Genomic DNA, 24790 nt, shown 5'->3' with positions numbered 1-24790 from the left:
TCTCAAATAATAAAAAAAAGAATGAGCTATATTAATATCAGATAAAGCAGACTTCAAAGCAAATTCCAAATATGGAGGACATTACATAACAATAAAAGAATCTACCAAGAAGACAAAACCAAATGTATATGCACCAGAGATGTAAAACAGGTGGAGCAAAACTGATAAAGTGAAAGGAGAAATAGACAAATCCACAATTACAGTTGAAAACTTCAACATTACTCTCTCAAAACTCTATAGAAAACCAGCAAAGATACAGAAGATCTCAACAACACTATCAACCAAAGTATGTAATCAACACTTATAGAATGCTCCATCCAACAATAGAGTTCCTTTCAAGAACCCACAGAACATACAGCAAGATAGATGTGGGCCATAAAACAAACCTCAATAAATTTTTTTTCACACTTTAAGAAGACATTTACTTTAAATATTTGGAATATAACACCTGAAACCTCAATAAATTTTTGTTTAATTTTTTAATATATTTTTTATTATGTTATGTTAGTCACCATACAGTACATCGTTAGTTTTTGATGTAGTAGTCCATGATTCATTGTTTGCGTGTAATACCCAGTGCTCCATGCAATATGTGCCCTCCTTAATACCCATCAAAATGCATACAGAGTGTGATCTGGGACCACAATGTAATCAGTCTAAAAAGTAATAATAGAGAGGTATTAAAAACCTCCAAACACTTAAAAATTAAACAACACGTTTTTAAATAACCCACAAGTCAAAAAGGAAATCTCAAAGGAAATTTAAAAATACACTAAAATAAAAAGGAAAACATATCAAAATTTGTGGGACATAGCTAACGTCGTGCTAAGAGGGAAATTTATAGCACCAAATGCTAATATTAGAAAAATAATAAGGGAATACTATAAACAACTCTACATCCATAAATCTGACAATGTAGATGAGATAGTCAATTCCTCAAAAAGCACTAACTACCACAATTCACCCAATATGAAATAGATAATTTAAACAATCTTATAACCAAATTTCCTATTAAGAAATTTTCATTTGTAATTTTAAAACTCCTGAAATCTCCAAGCCCAGATGATTTCACTGGAGGATTCTATTGAACATGTAAAAAATTAAAAAAGAATGAATACCAATTCTGCACAATCTCTTCCAAAAAATAAAAGAGGAAGCAATTCCAAATTCTTTTTATGAAGCTAATATTACCCTGATGTTAAACCCAGAAAACTATAGACCATTAATCCTCATGAACTTGTATGTGAAAATCCTTAACAAAATATTAGCAACCAGAATTCAGCAATATAATAGAGAGAATTAGACACCATAACCAAGTGAGATTTATTCCAAGGATGCAAGGCTGGCTTAATATAGTAAAATCAATCACTATAATCCATTATATTAACAGGCTAAAAAGAAATCACACAATGATATTAATCAATACAGAAAGGGCATCTGACAAGATTCAACACCCCTTCATGATAAAACCTTCAGCAAAACAGGAATAGAGGTGAACTTCCTCAACTAGGTGAAGAACATCTACAAAAAGCCCACAACTAACATCATACTTAATAAAGACTGAATGCTTTCCCTCTAAAATCAGGAACGATAATGTATGTGCTCACAACTACTATTTTTTTAATAATTTATTGTTATGTTAATCACCATACATTACATCATTAGTTTTTGATGTAGTGTTCCATGATTCAGTTTGTGCATAACACCCAGTGCTCCACGCAGAACGTGCCCTCTTTAATACCCATCACCAGGCTAACCCATCCCCCCACCCCTCTCCCCTCTAGAACCCTCAGTTTGTTTTTCAGAGTCCATCGTCTCTCATGGTTTGTCTCCCCCTCCGACTTACTCCCCTTCATTCTTCCCCTCCTGCTATCTTCTTTTTTTTTCCTTAACATATATTGCATTATTTGTTTCACAAGTACAGATCTGCGATTCATCAGTCTTGTACAATTCACAGTGCTCACCACAGCACATACCCTCCCCAATGTCTATCACCCAGCCACCCCATCCCTCCCACCCCCCACCACTCCAGCAACACTCAGTTTCTTTCCTGAGATTAAGAATTCCTCATATCAGTGAGATCATATGATACATGTCTTTCTCTGATTGACTTATTTCACTCAGCATAACACCCTCCAGTTCCATCCACGTCATTGCAAATGGCAAGATCTCATTCCTTTTGATGGCTGCATAATATTCCATTGTGTATATATACCACATCTTCTTTACCCAGTAATCTGTCGATGGACATCTTAGCTCTTTCCACAGTTTGGCTATTGTGGACATTGCTGCTATAAACATTGGGGTGCACGTACCCCTTCGGATCCCTACATTTGTATCTTTGGGGTAAATACCCAGTAGTGCAATTGCTGGATCGTACAGTAGCTCTATTTTCAACTGTTTGAGGAGACTCCATACTGTTTTCCAGAGTGGCTGCACCAGCTTGCATTCCCACCAACAGTGTAGGAGGGTTCCCCTTTCTCCACATCCTCGCCAACATCTGTCGTTTCCTGACTTGTTAATTTTAGCCGTTCTGACGGGTGGTGAGGTGGTATCTCACTGAGGTTTTGATTTGGATTTCCCTGATGCCGAGCGATGTTGAGCACTTTTTCATGTGTCTGTTGGTCATTTGGATGTCTTCTTTGGAAAAATGTCTGTTCATGTCTTCTGCCCATTTCTTGATTGGATTATTTGTTCTTTGGGTGTTGAGTTTGATAAGTTCTTTATAGATTTTGGATCCTAGCCCTTTATCTGATAGGTCATTTGCAAATATTTTCTCCCATTCTGTCGGTTGTCTTTTGGTTTTGTGGACTGTTTCTTTTGCTGTGCAAAAGCTTTTTATCTTGATGAAATCCCAATAGTTCATTTTTGCCCTGGCTTCCCTTGCCTTTGGTGATGTTTCTAGGAAGAAGTTGCTGTGGCTGAGGTGGAAGAGGTTGCTGCCTGTGTTCTCCTTTAGGATTTTGATGGACTCCTGTCTCATGTTTAGGTCTTTCAACCATTTGGAGTCTATTTTTGTGTGGCTCACAGCTACTATTAAACACATTACTGAAAATTCTACCCAGTGCAGTAAGGCAAGAAACAGAAATAAAGGCACACAGATACAAAAGGAAGAAACAAAACTACTCCTATTTGCAGACGACATAACAATCTACATGAAAAATCCTGAGGAGCCTACCAAAACACCTCCTAGAACTAATGAGTTTAAAAAGGTTGTAAGACATAAAATCAACATACAAAAATCAACTCTATTTCTAGAAACTAGCAAGAACACATAGAAACCAAAATTAAAAATAAAATACCATTTACAATCACACCAAAAAAAATCTCAATGAAGCTATAATTTTTAAAATAAAATACTTAGGTACAAATCTACAGGGCTTCTATGCTGAAAACTACAAAACACTGCTGAAAGAAATTAAAGAAGTCTTAAATAAATGAGGAAATATACCATGATCATGGATTGGATGACTTAACATAATAAAGATGTTAATTCTGCCCCAAATTGATACATGGGTTTAATGCACTTCCTATAAAAATATCAGAATGACAGTTTGCAGAGATAGATAAAACTATTCTAAAATTTATGTGGGAAGGCAAAGAAACTAAAATAGCTAAAACAACATTGAAAAAGAATAAAGTGGAAGGAACCATGCTATCCTATTTCAAGACTTATCATATAGCTACACTAGTCAAGATTGTGTGCTATTGGCAGAGGAATAGACCCAAAGATCAAGAGAACAGAATAGAAAACATGGAAATAGACCTACAGAAGTACAGCCAAATGATTTTTGACAATGGTGCAAAAGCAATTCAATGGAGGGAGTATAGTTTTTTCAATAGTTGGTGCTGAAGCAATGGATATCTATAGGAAAAAAAAATTCCTGACCTGAACCTCACACCTTACATAAAACTCAATTCAAAATGTGTCATAAATGTAAATCTAAAAAGTAAGACTATCAAAATGGAAGAAAATATAAGAGAAAATCTTCAGGACTTGGAGAAGAGTTCTTAGACATGATACCAAAAGCATAATCCATAAAAGAAAAATCAGTAAATTGGAGTTCGTCAAAATTAGAAATATTCAATCTGCAAAACCTCATGTGAAAAGGATGAAAGGACAGTCCAGAGACTGGGAGAAAATATTTTATAAACCACATATCTGATATATAGATATCTACATAACTGGAATTTATAAAGAACTCTCAAAACTCAACAGTAAAAAAACAATCCAATTAGAAAATGGGCAAAGTACATGAACAGACATTTCACCAAAAAGAATACATGGACGGCAAATAAGCACATGAAAAGATGTTCAGCATCAAGAGCAATTAAGGGAAAAGTAACTTAAGATCACAATGAGACAATACCACATACCTATGAGAACAGCTAAAATTTTTTAAAGTGAAAATATCAAATGCTGGAAAGGCATGCAAAGGAACCGGCTGGCTCTCTCATACATTACTGGTAAGACTATAAAATGGGAGAAAGTAGTTCGGCAGTGTCTTTATAAAACTAAACATGCAATTAACATATGATCTATCAATCACACTCCTGGGCATTTATCTCAGAAATGAAAATTTGTGTCCACACGAAAACTTGTGTACAATTGTTCTTAACAGCTTTATTTATAACAGCCAAGAACTGGAAACAACCAAATATCCTACAAATAGTGAATGGTTAAAAAAAACAACAGTACATTCATATCATGGAATACTACTCAGCAGTAAAAAGAAAGGAACTACTGAAACTCAAAACAACTGGGATGGATCTCAAAAGCACTGTGTTGAAGGAAAAAAACCCAATCTCAAAAGGTCATGTACCATAGGAATCCTTTTATGTAACATTCTCAAAATGACAAAATTAGAGATGGAGAAATGATTAGTGGTTGCCAAGAGGTGGGGATGCTGGGGAGGAGGGGAATGGGTGTGACTAGAAAGGAGAACAAGAGGAAGATTTTTGTGGTGATGCAATAATTTTGTATCCTGACTGTGATGGTGGTTATAGGAACCTACACATGTGGTAAAATGGCATGGAACTATATATACTTTATATCGATGTTAATTTCCTAGATTTGACATTGTACTATACTTATTATGTAAAGTGTAACCAATGGGGGAAACTAGGTAAAGGGTATATGGGACCTCTCTATACTATCTTGGCAACTTCTTATATAATTACTTTTAAATAAAATTTGAAGAAAAAAGTATTAACTTAAGGTCTTTATAACACTTACTTAAATGATGCTCCTACCTGCTTTTTATGTTTGTGTCACTTTTAAATATCTCTATAAGTAGACCACTAATCTTTTCTGCTAATTAACTGTAGTTTCTTTTTTTTTTTTTTTTTAAGATTTTATTCATTTATTTGACATAGTGAGAGAGGGAACACAAGCAGGGGGAGTGGGAGAGGGAGAAGCAGGCTTCCTGCCGAGCAGGGAGCCCGATGTGGGGCTCGATCCCAGGACCCTGGGATCATGACCTGAGCCGAAGGCAGACACCCAATGACTGAGCCACCCAGGCACCCCTAATTAACTGTAGTTTCAATGATTTGTGCTTGAATGTTGAAAAACATGTTTTATGGTGAGCAGCTCCATAACCATGACATTTCCAAACTGGAAGGTGCTCTAATCTCAGACTTAATTAAAATAAAAGCTGTTTGCAGATAACTAGTATTCAGTTTAAAAAACAAGAAGTAGTATAAATCTGGAAAATCATGCCACAATTATAGAAAAAAATCTTATCAATTATACAAGGACAAAAGCACCCTCAGAGTACCCACACAGAGACTCTAGTCTGTCTTCCAGGTCTTCCCAGCTCCTTCTACAGGCCAGTAGGCCTTATAACCTGACACCATGCCTGGCACACATGAGGAAGGCCTCAGTAAAAACTGTTAAGCAAAATGAATGACCTAAGAGCTGCCTTATTTTTGCCCACTGAGACAAGAAATGTGGGTTTGCAGATCTTGCCATATTCTGATCTATATTTTGAGCACTGTTCCACAATACATTTCTACTTGGAGAGAAAAAAAATTTATATAAATAGAATTTTTTTAAAGTAGAAACTGAATTAGTAATCAAATATATAGCACCTAAGTTACTATTAGGCTTTATAAAAATTATATCTTAATCTGCCTCCCCCATTTCCTAAATCCTCTTCTCAGCATCTATTTATAAACTGCTCATGTCATAGATTATCCCTATTCTACCAGCAAAGACTTTGTGCCTACCTGGAGGCCACTTGTTCCCACTGGTTTTTTTCCTCCCCCCAATCCCTACCACATATACTCCTCCCCCTCCTCCCTCCAAAAGAGAGAGAGAAAGAAAACATGAGAGAAAAACAGCATTAAATGACCAGGCCATGACCAGGCCTTGCAAAAGAGTAACATAAACAAGCAAAACAAGTTTCACTTGGCACTCAAATATTCAAAAAAGTCTTCACCATAAGGCATATTATCCACTCCTCCAATATACAATACAGAAAACAATACTGAGTTATGTCACCCTTACTGAATTAATCTTCAGCCACAAGACTTGAGAACTGGTTACCCAATTTGTAGATCACTCAGGCTCCTTTGTTCCATGTTGGTTGGGGATAGTGTTTGTGTGGCGGGCGGGGTGGGGGCGGGTAAGAGGTCAACTCTTTGATAGGAGTTAAGAAGAGTAGGGGACTGAACTTGATAGCAGCTAATATTACATGCGAGACACTGTGATAGGAACTTTTAAACTGATAATGTTATTTAATGCTTATAACTATCTACAAGGAAGACATAATCTACACTGGACAGGTGGGAAAACTGTAGCTCCAAAGACATAAGTGATAGATCAGGATTCAAACCCAAACTTCCCTTACTCAAAATATTCAAAAGCCTATGTAACTTTTTCACTTTATTCTGCCTCTCTAAATCCCATCTTTGGGATTACAGCTATTCTATTTCTCCTAGAACATTACTACTCAACTAGTCAGAGACCTGTTAATAAGAGGAACAGAGGCCTAGGGTTACACTTGTTACAACTGCTCCTTACTCATTGTGTTACTTGGAATAAGTCAGTTTTCCTCTCTGACCATCAATCACCTGTTGGATGCAGCTGGTTTCTGAGGCTCCGTCTAAGAATAAAACTTTCTGACTCCAAGATGTCTTCTGTGTTGTAAACATTAACACTTAGAGCTATAACAATCATTGTCTAAAATGTATTGTCTAAAATGTATTTTCAAGAGCAAACTCTATGATATCAATTTAATTCTATTTACTAATATTAATCCATTTCCAATTATTTACATTTTAATTTTACTAAAATTACCTTTATCAGGATGAACTCCTTTGTAAAATTTAATTAAGATTATTTTACCCATCAGTCTGAGCTTTTTTTTGCTTGTTTGTTCTGACCATGTAACAAATTTTACCAATTACTTTTCGCCACTGAGAATATTCTTTTGTGGCTCTGATTTCTAAAAACCTAATTTTCCCCGGAGTGCTTTTATCCTTCTGGCTCTGGAGGTCTAAATGTAAGCCTATCAGGGACACAAACGTCCATCACCTCCTACACCTGATGTTCGGAAAAGCTGGTCCAATGCACCCAGTATTGGGTAACCCAAGTCGTATAATTTCGGCATGCTAAGGAAAGTATGCTACCAAAATTAAACAGTACTCGACAGGGGCTTCGTGGATAATCAAGGAAATGAACGCCCCCTCTCTCATTTGGACACACCCCTTCTCTTCCCACTGGGAGCAGCGCTCGACGCGCATCTGTCAGTTTAGGGTTCCTGCAGGTGCGCGCCTCGGTTATTCCGCGAGTCTGGAGAGCAGCCGGGGGGAAGAAAGGGGGACAGATGACTCCGGGAAGCCCCACGAAGCTGGGAGGGGCTAAGCCGGGCCTGAGGGCGGGGCGGGCCCGGGGCCGCCTTCATCTCCTGGCCCGCCCTGCGCCACACCCGACCCCGCCTGCTTTCGGCTAACGGGCCGCGGCGCCCGCCTCCGCCCGCGAGCCCTCACCTCGCCCCGACGGCGGCCTCCGGGAGTCGGCGCCCGCCCGTCGCGCCGCCTCGCCGCCGTACCACCCGCCGCCTCCTCTGCAACCTCGGCCCACCGGGCGGACCCGGCCCAGGTCACTGGCGGCCCAGGCGCAGGTAGGCGATGGTACGCATGCGCAAGTCTTGAATTTCCCATTCGCTGCTGCTAAGCGACCCCCGCACCCGAACCGACCAATCCTGGAGCGCTTTCCCCGCCCGGTCCCGGAGGAGTCCTGAATGAGCGGATTCTTAAAGCGCTGCGACCCAAATGCCAAGGGGGTGTGGCAGAGGCGCGCGCGCCTCCCAACTTTCTTCCCATCTCGTGGCCCTCACCCGCGTGGGTTTGATGTCCAAGCCTGTAATTCCCACGTCCGGAAGTGCCAGGAGACTTCTCGGTCTTAGCTCGATTCCTGCCGGGGTAGAGTACATAACTGACGGGCGGAGGCAGGGAGGTTCCGCGTAACTGCGCGACACGCCCCAGCTGTGGGTTCCGTGTCTGCGCCGCTGAGCGGGAAGCCCGAGATAGGCAAACCAAAGAGCACAGCCTCCTGCCACCCTGGATGTGGTGCTAAAGTCCGACCCCGGAGGGACACACCCCAGTCTGGGGATGGAGGCACTCACAGTTATCACAGATGGATGGCCCAATGCAGGGAAGCAGAATTCGTCTATTTATTTTTCGTCCAACAAATTGTGAGCACCTGCTGTGTGCCAGACACTATGCCAGGCACTGGGGACGCAACGAGGAACTCCTGAACTAAAAACTATGTTAAGAAAGGGCAGAGTGAGAGCACCCATCATCAAACAATTAAACAATTACACATGTGTTCAAATACAAACAGATATGTGCTCTTCAGAGAGGAACAAGGTTTTTCAGAGAAGTTACAGGAGCTTATGGTCTGAACTTGGGAGTCCGAGGAGGCTTCCTTGAGAATGTGACACCAGCTGACTAGTAGCTGACTAGGCAAAGGGGGAAAGAAGAGTGTTTCGGACAGAGGGTAGAGTATGTATAAAGAACAGGAAGGCAGTAGGTCTCCTTGGAGGGATGAAAAGAAACAGGGTAGTACATGAGAAGCTAGGGTTTAAGAGGCACAGAATTTCAGTTGGGGAAGATGAGAAAGTTCTGAAAAATAAATGGTAGGGATGGCTGCACAACAATGTAAAATTTTAAATGTCACAGAAGTAAAAATTTAAATGTCACACATTTAAAATTTTAAATGTTACATTTAAAAATGGTTAAAATGGGAGCGCCTGGGTGGCTCAGTCAGTTAAGCATCTGCTTTCAGCTCAGGTCATGATCCCAGGGTCCTGGAAAGGAGCCCAGGGTTGGACTCCCTGCCCAACTGGGAGTCTGCTTCTCCCTCTGCCCCTCCCTCCCATTCATGCTCTCTCTCAAATAAATAAAATCTTTAAAAAAATAAAAATAAAATCTTTAATAAATAAATAAAAATTAAAATGGTTAAAATGGTAAATGTTGTATATATTTTACCACCAAAAAAAAAAAAGACATGAAAGAAAAAAACTCAGAGTTTAGAGAGTAAGGAATAGGGTGAGAGCCACTGGAGAGAAGAGCTCAGACCTGTAGCTAAGACATGTAGGATCCTGTAGGCCACGGTAGAAAGTTTAGGACAGTGAAAAACTGACCAAACTTGCATTTTGTAAAATCACTTTGGCTACTCTAGTTAAGATCAAAATGAAGAAGGCTCATGGAAGTTCTGACAGGACTAGCTGGGAACCAATGAGGCCATCTGGGCCTAAGAGGATAATGCTAGAGCTTGGGCTTGGACTGGAGCCATGGTGAGGAGGAAGAGAACTGGGCAGTCTTCAGAGACTCATAGGAGCAAAATCAACAAGACTTGGTGATGATTTGGATGTGAAGGGGTGACAAAGTAGCTTCAAGTGTAATGCCACTCTTCAGCCTTGAGTGAATGGGTAGCTAGTGGAGGGATTCATAGATATAAAGAACACTGGAAGAGGATCTGATTTTGGAAAGAAGAATGATCACTAGTTCCATCTTAGACAAACTGAATGAGAGGCACCTTTGAGATTTCTGGTTGGGATGTCAATGTAGGCAGTTGAATATATAATGTATACATGAATGTACATTCCATGTACTGGTCTGGGCTGGACATAGACTTTTGAAAGTCATTACCACATGGGTGGAAATTGAAGCAAGCTTTACATAGCCAGAGAAAAATTACAAAATGAAAACAGAAGAGAGTTATGACAGAGTCCAAAACGACCTCCAGGGATCCCTGCCTCCTGGTATTCACACCCTTGTGTAGTCCCCTCCCACACTGAGTCAGGGTTGGCCTGTGTGATGAATGATTATGAAGCTAGGTCATAAAAGGCACAAAGGATAAAATCAGTGGGATTTGATTGATAAAGGAGATCGAAACCCCTTCAGTGTATGGGCCAGGAAAGAGGCTAGGATTCCCTTCTCAAAGTGCATTCACAAGGGAACGAAGATAGGTTCTTCTCACCACAAGTCATGAAAGCAAGGCTCTGGCTTGGATGGGGAAGGAAAAATTGGCGCCAGACCCACAAAATTCCAGAGCTTTTGAATGTGGAGCCTCAGGCTCTCAGGACCTGCAATGTGAGTGCTTTATAATAGGGCTTGGTGCCTTCTGATTGGTGCAGCTAGAGTGGCTCAGGCACCACAGTGGACTGGGCTAGAGATGGTGAGATGTGGCATCTGAAGTACTAGCCCTCCTCTCTAATCACTGGCCATTCTGACTCCAGAGGGTTTCTCTTCCAGGCTTCTTCATCCCTCTGCTTCCAAGGTCACACCCTGGACCTGTATCACCGCAGAAGAGCTCCAAGTCCGAAGTTGTAAATGCAGACACCTGATCTCTGACTGCCCCTGGGCTGTTCTCAGAAGTCTGCCCATTGTTCTCTGGCCTGCAGAAATCTCCAGTCCACTTGGCCTTTTACTTTGTTCTATGTATCACCTCTCTCCAATCTTTATTTCCTTCCCCATCAGCTGAAAGTCCAAGGTCTATCACTTCCATCACCTTCTTCCCGATATGCTTACCTCCATTGTGTGGTTATTCTTCTGTCACACCTGCCTGGCAGCACTCCAACTCTGGGGGAAAAAAAAATCCAACCTTCTGGCTTCTCTAAATCTGTTCCTGAGCTATAAGTCTTGCTGGAAAAAAATCTCAAAACCACACAGATCAGTGCTATGTATGTACATTGCCCGCCTCCACCAGGTCCTCAACACAGTCCAGCAGTCCTATGTTTGCCTCTCTCCAATTCTCCCTAACACCAACCTAAAAATCTCCCTCATGCTCCCCAGATCTTCCACTCTTCAACATTCCCCTCGCTCTCCGACGTGCCTCCTTCACTGAGGAAAGAGCAACCATTAAAGTGATAGGCTTCAGCTCCCACCAACTTCTGTCCCTCTAACTACCACCTTCATTCCCTTTCCCCGTTTACAGCCAAACTTCTTGGGGAAAGTGGCCTGCTCTAAAGGTTCCGTTTGCTTCACCTTTCCTGTATTTCACTGTCCCTGGCAATTCTCACTGCTGCCTCGACACATCACTGAAATTTCCTTCATTAAGGACATCAAAGATCTATTCTCTACCTAGATTGACCTTTCAACAGCCTTTGTATCTGCTGTCCTATCTAGCTTTCTCTTATTTCTTATATGACTGCCCCCCTCTCCTGGACTTCCTCTTATATCTCTAGTCTCCCCACCCCCCCATTCTCCTTTGTACTTTCTTTTCCTTAGCCATGAGAGAAACCAACTCACTCTCCTTGGGCAGGCCTTATCCACTGCGAGGTTCCAGTCAGTTTCCACAAGAGATGCTTCTCAAAGCTTAGGTTACCAACCCAGCTCTTGACCCTGAGTTCCAGACCCAAATAGCCACAAACTTCAACATGTCCGTTTGACATCACCTTGCATGCACATGTCCACGGCTGACTTTATCATTCTTACTTCCAGTCAGTTTCTCCTTCACTATTCCCTGTCTTCATAAATGGCATCACCAGTCTCTCAGTTGCCTAAGCCAGGACACCAGAAGTCATCCCTAATTACTCCTCTCCCCCCACCCATTAATTCATTAAGGCCTGCCAAGTCTATTCCTAATGTCTTTCAAATGCACAGATTTCTTTTTTCGCTGCTCTCACCATTTCTGGCCAGCATACCTGCAGCAAGTAGCCCTCTCCATGTTTTTGTTTGTTTTTTTTTTAAAGATTTTTTTTTAAAGATTTTAAAATATTAAAGAGCACAAGAGGGAAGAGGGTCAGAGGGATCATTTAGGATCCCTGCTGAGCAGGGATCCCGATGTGGGACTCGATCCCAGGACTCCAGGATCATGACCTGAGCCAAAGGCAGTCGCTTAACCAACTGAGCCACCCAGGCGCCCTTTCTTCTTCTTCTTGTCTGGCTGCCCTACCTTTCACCATATTATAGCCAGGAACACTCTAAAATGCATCTCTGACTTCATTTCTCTTTTGCCTGAAACCATCTATGGCTCTGATTTTTCCTAGGGGAGAGTCCAGGCTCTGGATACCTGTCACCTGGGTAACTTCCTCTTTATACTGAAACATCTGCTCTCCTGGAGGGCTTTCTCTCTATGCTGGACCGGGTTGGTCCCCTGCACCTGTCCCAGCATAACACCATCTCTGTTATTGTCATTCGCCATTTGTCTAAACAATAGAGCTGCACAGGACAAAGCAAGGTCTGCACTCTTCTCCTGATGGTTCCTTCTCTGCCCACTCTGTTTTCTGCAGAACCCCTGGGGACTTTGCCTGGGGAGGGAGCCCAGTGTGTGGTTAATAGTACAGGCTGGGAACCAGGAAGCCCTGAAGGTATGTTGCCCCACTTTTCTCACTGGGTTTATACCTCTGTGAAATGGGATGAAAGCTGCCTCCTCTCAGGGTTGAATAAGGGGACTGTGGAGGGAGAGCCCAGCAAAAGCAGATGAGCCTGCTCAGGGAAATGAAGCTCTATGAGGCAGAATTGCCCCAGACCCCTTTTGAGTAAAGGCTTCCAAGATCTTCCTCCTAAATGATGCGGCTGCTGCTCACTCTGCGTTGCAGGGAAAACCAGCCTTGTCCCCATGTCCACAATGGATGGGCTGAACAAGAGAGAAGACAACCACTTCTGAGTTTCAGGGTTGCCAGCAGTATATGTGGTCCAGGTGGGTGGGCCCAGCTTCCTTCTTTTATCATGCACCAAACCACCTCCGCAGTATGGTGCATGGGCAGTATGGGGTAGTAGTTAAGAACGAGGGTTCTAAAGCCATACTGCCGGGGCGCCTGGGTGGCTCAGTGGTGGAGCGGCTGCCTTCGGCTCAGGTCATGATCCCAGGGTCCTGGGATCGAGCCCCACGTCGGGCTCCCTGCTCCGTGGGAAGCCTGCTTCTCCCTCTCCCACTCCCCCTGCTTGTGTTCCTGTTCTCGCTCTCTGTCAAATAAATAAATAAAATCTAAAATAAATAAATAAATAAAGCCATACTGCCTGTGGACAGATACCCACTTTGCCCTTGGTAGCTGTGAGATCTTAGGCAGGTGACTTCAACCTGTTTTCTCACCTGTAAAATGGAGAAAATAATAGTGTTTTTTAGGGTTGTAAGCCTAATAAGCATTATTACCACCCAAAGGAAAAATAGGCATATGTGAAAATTTCTCCCTCAGCCAAGAGTGACGCAAACACCAGTGTTTTCCTAGGCCCTGCAGGGTTTGGCTTGGCTGAAGGCAAAGGCTAGGGTTCACGCTCCAGACGCAGATCTGGATGCACCAGAGTGATGTCGAAAGAGGAGGAGGAGTAGACTTGGAGCCAGGAATCTGGGTTCCGGCCACGATTCCCGTGTGACCCTGGGCAAGGTACTCCCACAGTCAGACAGGACACGCTGCCTGAGAGGTGAGGAGCCGGCGCGCGGCCCCGCCCCCGAGGCTAGCCTTCAGACTGCGCAAATGCAGAGGAGGGGCAAACAGCTCCGCCCCCAGGGGCGGGGCCGAGGCCGGCGCCCTGAGCACCGCTCTTGCGCGCCCAATCACAAATGACGTTCCGCCTGTTCCCAGTCAACGGGAGGACCCAATCAACGTCGAGAGCGTGAGCCCCACCTATCTTAGGTCCCTGCGGCGGCCGTAGTACGTCAGAGCTGCTGGTTGGCTCCGGTCTAGGGGCGCGGGGGTCCGCAGGGCCTGAGCCCGGGGCCCAACCTGGCTTTCCGGGATGTCGGTGGCCTTCGTACCGGACTGGCTGAAAGGCAAGGCGGAAGTCAATCAGGAGACGATCCAGCGGGTGAGCGCTAACTCGGGCCGAGAGACGTTCCTTAGTTGAGATCCCAAGGGCTGCGGGTGCGGGAAGCTTCCTGGAATGAGCGGCATCCCAACTGAGGCTTGTGGTGTGCGTAGGGGCATGACTTGCAAGGGTATGGAGTGAGATGGGAACAAAGTTGGCAAAGGCACCGAGGCAGGACAGCCCGGCATTGGAGAGAGTTGGTGGGCAGTGTTCCCGGCCGTCCGGATAAGGCGCTGCACTGACCCTTTCTCTGGTCTTTCAGCTCTTGGAGGAGAATGACCAGCTCATCCGCTGTATTGTGGAGTATCAGAACAAAGGCCGGGCGAATGAGTGCGTCCAGTAAGTACCCGCTCCACCCCCCCGACTTCTGAGTGTAGAGTGAAACCAGTATGGTGATACAGCAGCTGTCCTGAACTAGGAGTCTTGGATAACTGATCGCGGATGATTCTCAGAGAGGTTGCATACCTGCCCAGGACTACACAGACAGCACATTGTGAAGGCTGGAGTCAGACGTGGCACCCTCTTCAAAATTTGAATAATGCTCATTGCAGACCTCCTTCACGTAGACAGGTCAGCTGATGACAACAGGGATGGGGAAAGGAGCACATGAAAAACTAGTCTCAGGAGATGTGAGCTCTGGCCCCTTTCCCCTCATGGATCCCCAGTTTATCCTTTTTCTGAGGGGCGTCTGACCATTTGACTGCTAAGTTCCTTTTTTTTTTTTAAAGTAGGCTCCACGCCCAGCATGGAGCCCAACGCGGGTCTTGAATTCACCACCCTGAGATCAAGACCTGAGGTGAGCGCCCCGCCCCCTTCATTTTCTAACTTGCAGTCAGTCTGTAATGCATGCAGGGAGGGACCAATAAGACTTACAAGTTAGGCCAAAGGCAACTTCTGCACAGTAATGAATGTGCTCTCTAGCTATATTCCAAAATTAAAGAAAATAGTCTCTTTTTTTAAGAGAATATTAAATCATTTATTGATTACATATGATAATGGATGATACACAAGCTTTAATCCCATCTGTAATTTTATCTGATACCATAATTCAATTTAGATATATTGCATAGGATGTGCCAACAATCGTATTAATAACCAAATAAACGCCAGGACTTTGCTTGGGTGACCCTTTTAATGGTGAACTCCAGGTCACAACACATTAACTGTCGGTTCAACTACACCAAGGTTTGTGGAGACAATGGCTTCTGTGCCCAAGCAGGTTGCAGATCAATTTTGAATGGAACCTGGCATCACCCTGAATAATTCTAACTTCACACTGTTGGGGTAGTATACCAAGATGGCTTCAGAGTAGACTAACTTTACACAGCACATTTAAAAAAAAACACATTTATTTGGCATCATGATCAGACTATTACATTTAGCAATCAACAGCATGGGTGCAAAAAAAAAAAAATCTACATTAAAACCCTTTGTTGGAATGCTTTACACTTTCCATAGAACAGAAACTAAAATAACCTGTTTTACAATTAGTCACAAATACAGTCCTCCAGTTTTTTGCCCATACACATGAGTATTGTCTAAAACATGTCTTCTTTGTAGCAGCTAGGCCCTGCCATCACTGTGCTTGGCTGAGTTCACAAATCTGTTGTAACCTGTAGCTTCCCTATCACTTCTCTGGCTTTCCTCTTCTGCTAAGCTTTGTTTCCTGGCAGTAATTAAAACCTTCTGCCACTGCCATAGCTACTGCTGCTGCTGGAACCACCATAGCCACCTTGGTTTCGTAGTTTGGCAAAGTATTGGCCTCTACCACCACAGGGGCCAGAGCTTCTGCCTCCAAAATTTCCTCCTTTCATGGGTCCAAAATTTGAGGATTGATTGTTGTAATTGCCAAAATCATTATAGCTTCCGACACCTCCAGAGTTGCTTCCATCATTACCAAATCCGTTATAGCCATCCCCACTGCCACCTTATCCACCACCACCTCGACTGCCACCAGAGCGACCTCGCCTGCCACCAGAGCGACCTCGCCCACTGAAGTTCCCTTCATGACCAAAGTTGTCATTCCCACCAAAACCACCTTCACGACTACCACCAAAGTTTCCAGAACCACTTCGACCTCTTTGGCTGGATGAAGCACTAGCCATCTCTTGCTTAGATAGGGCTTTCCTTACTTCACAGTTGTGGCCATTCACAGTATGGTAGTTTTGAATGACCATCTTGTCTACAGAGTCATGGTCATCAAATGTTACAAAAGCAAAACCTCTCTTTTTGCCACTGCCTCAGTCTGTCATCTTGATCACTTCAATTTTCCCATACTGTTCAAAATAATCTCTTAGATGATGTTCTTCAGTGTCTTCTTTAATGCCACCAACAAAAATCTTTTTCACAGTTAAGTGGGCACCAGGTCTTTGAGAATCTTCTCTTGAGACAGCCCTCTTTAGTTCCACAACTCCTCCAACCACCTTGTGTGGCCTTGCATTCATAGCTGCATCCACCTCCTCCACAGTGGCATACGTGACAAACCCAAAGCCTCTGGAGCGCTTGGTGTTTGGATCTCTAATTACCACGCAGTCCGTAAGCATTCCCCATTGCTCAAAATGGCTCCTCAGACTCTCATCGGTTGTTTCAAAGCTCAAACCTCCGATGAAGAGCTTCTGCAGCTGTTCAGGCTCTTTGGGAGACTCTGACTTAGACATGACGGCGGTGGGAGGGGAGACTTTAATGATGCTTACTTGGCGGTGTCCATGGGCAGAAAGGAGTAATCTAATGAACGTATCTTGAAAACGGTCTCTTTTCTAAATGTAGTCCAGGAATTATCCTCCATTTATTATAGAAAAATACATTATTTCATTCTTACTGAAGACATCTTTAAGAAAACCATCCTTTTCCCATCTCCCAGAAAAAAATCATCTATAGTTCCTCACTGAACAGGTCAATGAAATAGTAGAGATATCCATCTTTGGGTAAGTCTTTACATTTGGTTCTGGCATCTGGTAATTTGTTTTTTTGCAGTTTATAGTAAACTCTCATTTTTCTATATGGAAAACAGTTGCAAAACATTCCTTTTGGTGTAGTGATTCTCAACCTATGGGTAAGAAAGTTACCAAAATTTCCGGGTGGGCTTTTTTACATTACATGGGCCATGCTTCCTGCCTCCCCAGCCCCCCCAGTCTGATTTGCCTTCCTAGGTAGAGAATTTTACCCCCTGATTGAGAATCACTACTATCGTAAGCTCATACTGATACCATAGAAGTGCCTTGTTCCTTCTTTAACTTTGTTCCACAAATATTTTGTAACTACTACTGAGTACCAGACACTGTTTCAGCTACTGGGGAATCAGTACCAAAACCAGCTCTGCTTTTTATCAAATCAGGTACCAGCTCTGCTTTTGTGAATCTAGAGGGAGGAAATCATACAATTAGGCGCATACTAATAAGTGCTTTGAGTAAGAATAAAGCAGGTTAATTGGCAGGAAGGGGTGCTGTTTTACAGAGGGTATCTCTGGTGAGACATCTACTCAGATGTCCTCACCAGAGGTGAGGGAGCCAGCTACATAAATATGTACGGCAGAGACAGCATCAGGTGGAAGAGCCCCCTAGGCTAGAGCACACTGGTTATCTTCAAGTCACAGCAAAGAGGACACTGCAGCCAGAACTCAGAGAGTGAAGGGAAAGTGGTAGGAGCTGAGGTCAGAGAGATAACTAGCGGCCCCAATCGTGTAGAGCCTTGTAGGCCACCAGAAGGGCTAGACGGGTTCAGCTTTACTCAGAATGAGAGAGGAGCCTTTGGAGGGTTTTAATCAGAGGTATGGCAAGTCTTGACTTAAACTGTACAATAATCACTTGGGTTGCTATGTGGGGAATAGAGTAGGAGTGCAAAGGTAAAGCAGGGAGACCAGTTAGGAGACTGGTCCAATACAACAGTGTACGCAAGGATAGTGGCTTGACCCAGAGAGGTAGCTATGAAAGTGATAAGTGAGAACAGATAGATTCTAGATATATTTTCATTGGTGTTAATCAAGGAGGTTGATGATGTTGAATCATCCAATCAATAGATGAGCCATTCCAGTAGAGTGGGTAAATTCCTTCCCAGTCTTTTGTTCATGTTCAGCAAAACAAAGCCTCTGATTTTTGCCTTTTCCACCCATAGATACCAGCATGTGTTACACAGAAATCTCATTTATTTGGCTACCATCGCAGATGCCAACCCAACCAGTGCTTCAAAAGCAATGGAATAATCTTTCAGTTGTCTGTCGTGAGGAGTAATTGAGGATAATCCATGTCCTATGAAGTAAAGACAGGATCTTTACCAACTCAACTGCTTAAAACACGGATGAACCCTTGTGCCTCTTTTAAAAATGTGAAAATGTGAAGAAAGCTACTAATGAACTGTATTCTCAGTGTAAATATTTATTTTAATAATTAAGCAGATTAAGTTGACTCCAGATGTTCTCTTTCCTGAAATGGGCATGTTTGGATAACAGAGATATCATGGGCATCTTCAATTCTACCTCTTCAGTTTCAACATGAAGATGAAACTGATTAGGTGGTGGGCAAGCAATAGCAATTGACGAGACTCCTAACTGAGGCGCTGCCGAGTGGATGTGTAACTCTGTGCTCCCCACTGTCAGTTGTAGTGGTGGACCTAACCATTGTTTTCAGGCTGCTTTGAAATAAAGCTTGCCTTTCCACAGAACACTCATATTGAGGTATAGAGATTTTCATAAGATAAGTGTTCTATTTGGTTTTCCGGAAAAACTGTAAGAACTTAAAAATATATGTAACAACACCATTATCATTGGTAACAAAATCAATAGTAATTCTTAATTACTACTTAATATCATCTACTAATATCTTTTCAAATACTTTTTTAAAATACCTTCTTTCTCCTGTCTTTTTAAGGTTCTTGGCTGGGGCTCTATACCAAAAGACAGATTAACAAAAGAAAGTTTTATGTGACATGGGAGGCCTTCATAAAGAAATGAAGACCCAAAGAAACAGTTAAACCTGAGTATTTTTATATGAGATCAGACGAAAAGTGGAAAACTGAGACAGAAGGATATGAACAAAGTGTAGTAAATTGGGGAAACTTAACATGGTCTTTTCGTTCAAATTCTCAGTGTTGCTCCATTTTAAGAGATAAGGATGCTCCTTTCTTCTGAGTATAGGGAGGGCACCTCTCACTTGAGGGTCTTATGATCTGCTTCATGGGAGGTCAGAAAGTCCTTCCAGCATCTGCCATTTCTGTTTCTTCCACTTGAAATATTCAATAAGCCAACGTGCCATAGTTTGGAGTAGCATGTCCTGAGCCCCATCAATTATCACAGAATGTCTTTTTGTTGATTTCTCTAACTCAGGATCCAAACAAGATTCATACACTGCCTTGTGTTGATGTCCCTTAAGTCTCTGTGAAAATACTTAGCAGTTCCCCTTCTTCTTTGCCATTTGTTTCGAAAGACTAGGTCATTTGCCCTAAAATTTCTCATATTCTGTATTCACCTAGTTGTATCCCTATGGTGTCATTAAATATGTCCCACTAGTGCCCACTTTTCCTATAAACTGGTAGATCTAGAGGCTCAGTCAGACTCCGATTCTAATATTTTTGGCAAGTATACATCATGGCAGGTAAGAGGTACTTGCTTTTGCATCACATCAGGAATGACCTGATTTGATTTATTAATCAGGTGCCTGATAGCCTTTTGCTTAAATTATGACCTGCCTAGTTTTGATCTATTATTTCATTAGGGAAAGCATACTGGTGATTTCCTATTTTATCATCCCTTCTGCCTTTATTAGCTTTGTTCGATAAAGAACTTTCCTTCTTTGAGACTTAAATGTAAAATGAGGCAAGGAGATTTTCCTAAGTGAACCCAAAATTAGAATCTCCGATGCCTGGCTCCTTTTGTAGGAATCAAGGGTTGCAACCCAGAGAGACTAAATGTGTAAATAGTGAAGAGAGACCTCATTTTGAATCCTAGCTCAATTGCAGTCTTTGAGAGCTCTTGTTTCACCTATAAAATGAGGATAATGAAAGTAGTATCTGCCACCTGAGGTTGTGAGATTGAGATACTGTGGTTGAGAGCTGGGCACGAAGTAATGTATGTTAATGTGTGCTCTGATGTGTTATCTGATGGCTCTGGCCTTTTCAGGCCCTTCTCAAGCCTGGGAAGAAGCCTGTTCTTTGCTCCCTCACCCATTTTTCCATCCTTAGGGTCCTAGCCCATTAATGGACTCTTCCTCCCCCCACTGTTCATGGGGTTGATGCCCATATACTAGGCCAAGTGGGCTGCTCATGGGCCTGACCTGGTCCGCAGATATGGTGGGCACTATGCAATGTTTTTGTTTTGAATTAGTTCCTAACATTTAGAGAGGATTTCCCATTATAGCCTGGATTTCTAGCAATGCTGGACCTGCAGGTCCACATGGCAACCATCGGCTGGAGTTGGATGGCAGCTGTCTCCCTTTACTAGGCACCTTGACTTGTTTACATATGTCTTGGCCTGAGCTGGGATGAGAGCATCAGCTGATGTTTCAATTTAGGTCTCGCCTCAAACAAGCCTGAGACAAGGCCTTGGGTGCAGATAGTTTATTTGGGGGACGATCTCAGGAAGCAGGAATAAGGCCATGAGGAGAGTGAGACAGGGAAGAAGGAAAAGCCACTAAATGTGTGTGTTACCAAGGTTACTCCTATAGGCAATAAGGACTCAATCCGGGCGGTAGGGGGATGATCTCAAAAGCATACAAATGCCCCAGAAGTGTCCGCCAGAGTTGGGGTTCCCTACAGGGGAGTTCAGTCCCCTGGACTAACAAGCAGCCTTTGCAGCCAAGTCCTAGATGTCAGAGGAGGAAGAAAATAAAAAGCTGCATGGCAGCCCCTGAGGGGGGCTTCTGCCAGCACAAGGTGAGTCTGACCTTGTAGGAACTGTCCACTGCTGGCAAGGTAGGCGAGGGTCTGTGACAGAGCATCAGAGGTTCCAGTGTGTGGGCTCTGAGCAAGCCAGTAGGGCCTATAGTAGGAACGTGTAGGAGAGGCAATAGCCTTGAAGACAAAAGTTCAGTTCTCCCTCAGGGGGAAGGAGTTTGTGACCTGCTGTTTCCCACCCTTTGTCTCTTGGAAGGTATTTCAGTCCATGTGTAGAGGACTGAAGCAGGGCAAATCACAAGCCTCTGGAAATGGCCAGGGCTATTTAAGCCACAGTTTACCCTACTCTCCAAAGGGCCCTTTTCTGGGGAGATACGCTGGAGAAGCTGCGGCAGGCCACTTAGCTGTCATCATATGTGCCCCCCAGCTTACCTCTACCTGTCTGCTTCAGAGACCACCTGAAGCACAAGTATCTGCCATCCCTCTTAAAGGACCCAGAAATCAATATAATTGTGAAAGGTGATTTAAAAAGGTAAAGACCAAACCTGGCCAGAATGTATTAGCCACTCTCTCTTCTCAGAGGACCTCCTACTTCAAGATTAATCCTCTACTCAGCCTGTCTGCCCTTTTCCAACTCTCAGGGTCAAGCTGATCTCTGAACAGCCTACATAGGGCCTGAGCCTTTCTCTGGGGTTTCCAAGCCTGCTTCCCAGGATTTGCAACTGTGGTGACTGACTTCTGTCATTACCACATTCTCCTGAGGTGAGGATATGGCAGCTAAAACAGAGAGAGCAGATAATTTGAGGTCGGGTTTATTCCACAAGATGTGAAGCTATTTTTCCACTTCCTTGTGAGGCTTTTTGACATCCAAGTCTGACTTTTGGGGACCCCAAGTCACAATATGGCTAGGGAGGAAAGGATGTTCAGTGCTATCTCATATGTTCTTGAACCTCTGTAATAAACTTCCGTTACTAAAGGTGATCCTGAGTATATTTCTTAAGCTGGGTACATAATATCTTCATTTTATTGTTACTCTACCTCACACGTAATATGGTTTTGATTCCATTTTAATAAAAGCAATTTTAAGAAGTTATCTGTTACCTCTTTTCCCAATGAAAATCCTACAGATTCCTCTGGAATCTAGACGTTCTGTTCAGTCACTGGGAACCTTTCTTTCCTTCCTAAATTTTTTAAATAAGAGTCTAGGGTTCAAAGGGAGGTTGTTTTCGTTTCTGTTTGTGATAAACTCATTCATTCAAAAACTATTTACTGATCCACTAGTATGCGCTGAAGGTACTGCAGTGAGGAAGTCAGACAATGTCACTGCTCTCGTGGAAACGTTATTCTTATATAAGAAGACAACACAGTATAAATAACCTGTATTTATGGGGGAGACAGGCAATAAAATATAAACAATCAAGGAAAGCTTCACATGGTAATGAGTGGCTGTAAAGAGACTTACAACAGGGTCATGTGCTGGAGAGTGTCTGGGTGGCTACTTTAAATTATGGAATAAGGAATGACCCAAGGAGGTAACACTGCAGCTGAGAGATGAATAACAAGGAACCTGACACGTGACCATCAAGGGACCTAGCAGTGCAGGCAGAAACAAGAGCTATGCAAAGACCTTTCATTCCAACCGGGTTTTTTTCTCTCTCGAGTCCATTTTAGAGCAGTGTTCACCTATGTGGTTATCAACTCAATTATAACATGAGTTCTCAGTTGACCAGGCCTTGTGTTGGGCTCTACAGTGAGGAAAATAGAGAAGGGTCACTGGGCCCTGCTTTCAGGGAGCTCCTAATAAGCCTGGCAAGACAAAAGAGACCCACACCCAGGCATGGACCAGGGCACTATGCAGGATCGAGGATGCTGAGAAATTGTCCTGAGATATTGAAGCTTCAGGGATTCCAAGTGGAAATTATCAAATGCTTCTTATATATCATAGAAAAAGTCTATGCTTCTCACTTCCTGAGCACTCTTTTGACTGCAAACAAAAAATTGCCAGTTGCAGCAGAAGCTTTCAGTATCCCACACTCATTCCCTGAACTGTACTCCTTTAACTGTGTTGCAACTGACTCCCAACAGTCCATATCCATATCTCTATCCTGAGGACTTTTTTCTAAAACAGGAAGTCTGCCTTGCCCAGGCATAGCCGACCAGAAGAACCTGGGGATTACCGTGCTGGGAACAGCTCTCAACTACTGACTCTAATTGAACATCCCAGCTCCCTCACCCCTCCATAGGGACAATTCCAAGATGTTTCTTCTTCTGTACTGGTTGCCAGAGTTCCCCATCAGGGTTAAGCTCTAATCACCACTACGGTAGCTGGCTTAATAGCACACACTTTACTGCCTATCTTCCTTGTTCACTTCTCCACCCTCTAGATGGAGTTTCCTAGGGCCACTTCTCAAATAAGCAACTTACACTCAAACCATTGTCAGAGTCTTCTTCTGAGGGAAACAACCAAGATACCACACCCTGGGTGGGTAGACCCAGATGGACTGGCTGAGCAAATGTAGCTTCCATTAGTACCACAGCAGATGAAAAATTTTTACCAAAACCCAATCTACTTGCAAAAACTAGTGTCTAGAAAAAGCATAAGAGCCAAGGACTCAGCAGAATTTATAGTTTGAAATCAGAGAACAAGTTGATCAATATAGAGTAAGGAACCTGCCTGACAAGAAGTGCTTGTTATAGTGAGTCTTTCATATGAATTTGATGGCATACAAGCTCCCAACTGAAGACAATGAAGGATTAGACATTTGTGAATATGTAGTCATACTTTAAAGCAAGGTAGTGGGAAAAAAGCCACTTGCCTAAAAGGCCAAAAGGTGGGTGCAGTATCCACAGTTCAGGTGACTTTTTTTTAAAATTATTTAAGACCTTTATTAATGGGTGCTTGCCGTTTGTTGACTTTTTTGAAAAAATCAAGTTGTAAACTTTTTTTTTTTAAGATTTTATTTATTTGACAGAGAGAGAGACAGCGAGAGCAGGAACACAAGCAGGGGGAGTGGGAGAGGGAGAAGGAGGCTCCCCTCAGAGCAGGGAGCCCGATGCGGGACTCGATCCCAGGACCCTGGGATCATGACCCGAGCCGAAGGCAGACGCTTAACGACTGAGCCACCCAGGCGCCCAAGTTGTAAACTTTTATTACAAATTAAAAAATGAGGTTCTTAAAAATCTCGACTTGACCAGATATGAAACAATTTAAAAGACTTTAAAGCTGTCTTGAGAAAACTCAGGCTTTAAAAAAAAAGTTTGGCATTACCAAAAAGAGACGTCTTTAGGTAAAACTAATAAAAACCCCATGCTGCCAAACTGTGGAAAGAGCCAAGATGTCCATCGACAGATGAATGGATAAAGAAGATGTGGTATATATACACAATGGAATATTACGCAGCCATCAAAAGGAATGAGATCTTGCCATTTGCAACAACACGGATGGAACTGGAAGGTGTTATGCTGAGTGCAATAGGTCAATCAGAGAAAGACATGTATCATATGACCTCACTGATATAAGGAATTCTTAATCTCAGGAAAGAAACTGAGGGTTGCTGGAGTGGTGGGGGGTGGGAGGGATGGGGTGGCTGGGTGATAGACATTGGGGAGGGTATGTGCTATGGTGAGCGCTGTGAATTGTGCAATACCATTGAATCACAGATCTGTACCTCTGAAACAAATAATGCAATATATGTTAAGAAAAAAAAAA

At 43.0% G+C, this 24790-nt stretch overlaps 2 protein-coding genes across 3 annotated transcripts in view; one reads left to right on the top strand and one right to left on the bottom strand.

Moving 5' to 3' along the window:
- The window catches only part of SEC22C (SEC22 homolog C, vesicle trafficking protein), a 30650-nt gene extending 22200 nt beyond the window's left edge, over positions 1–8450 (bottom strand). The window contains exon 1 of one of the 2 annotated variants that reach the window (XM_025883536.2): positions 8343–8450. The gene's annotated coding sequence lies outside the window, so the exon portion shown is untranslated. Of the gene's footprint in view, positions 1–7992; positions 8126–8342 lie in introns of those variants that run through there. The other variant, XM_025883543.2, reaches the window with a different exon arrangement.
- Positions 8451–13399: 4949 nt separating this feature from the next.
- On the top strand, positions 13400–22174 carry SS18L2 (SS18 like 2). The gene is made up of 3 exons (XM_025883552.2): positions 13400–14259; positions 14522–14598; positions 18370–22174. The coding sequence occupies exons 1-3, from the start codon at positions 14191–14193 to the stop codon at positions 18455–18457; spliced, it is 234 nt and encodes a 77-aa protein (XP_025739337.1). The 5' UTR covers positions 13400–14190; the 3' UTR covers positions 18458–22174.
- The last annotated feature ends 2616 nt before the right edge of the window (positions 22175–24790 follow it).

This window comes from Callorhinus ursinus, unplaced genomic scaffold, assembly GCF_003265705.2.
Source record: "Callorhinus ursinus isolate GAN/ISIS: 27379988/994484 unplaced genomic scaffold, GSC_fseal_2.0 scaffold1, whole genome shotgun sequence".
NCBI classification, from domain to species: Eukaryota; Metazoa; Chordata; class Mammalia; order Carnivora; family Otariidae; genus Callorhinus; species Callorhinus ursinus.
This window is presented reverse-complemented; position numbering and strand designations above follow the sequence as displayed.

Bases quoted from the DNA above. Each gene is read 5' to 3' on its own strand.
- SS18L2 (XM_025883552.2), top strand. From the start codon at position 14,191: ATGTCGGTGGCCTTCGTACCGGACTGGCTGAAAGGCAAGGCGGAAGTC. The intron at 14,260-14,521 runs GTGAGCGCTAAC...CTGGTCTTTCAG, and splicing joins ATCAGGAGACGATCCAGCGG to CTCTTGGAGGAGAATGACCA. The intron at 14,599-18,369 runs GTAAGTACCCGC...TTCCACCCATAG, and splicing joins CGGGCGAATGAGTGCGTCCA to ATACCAGCATGTGTTACACA.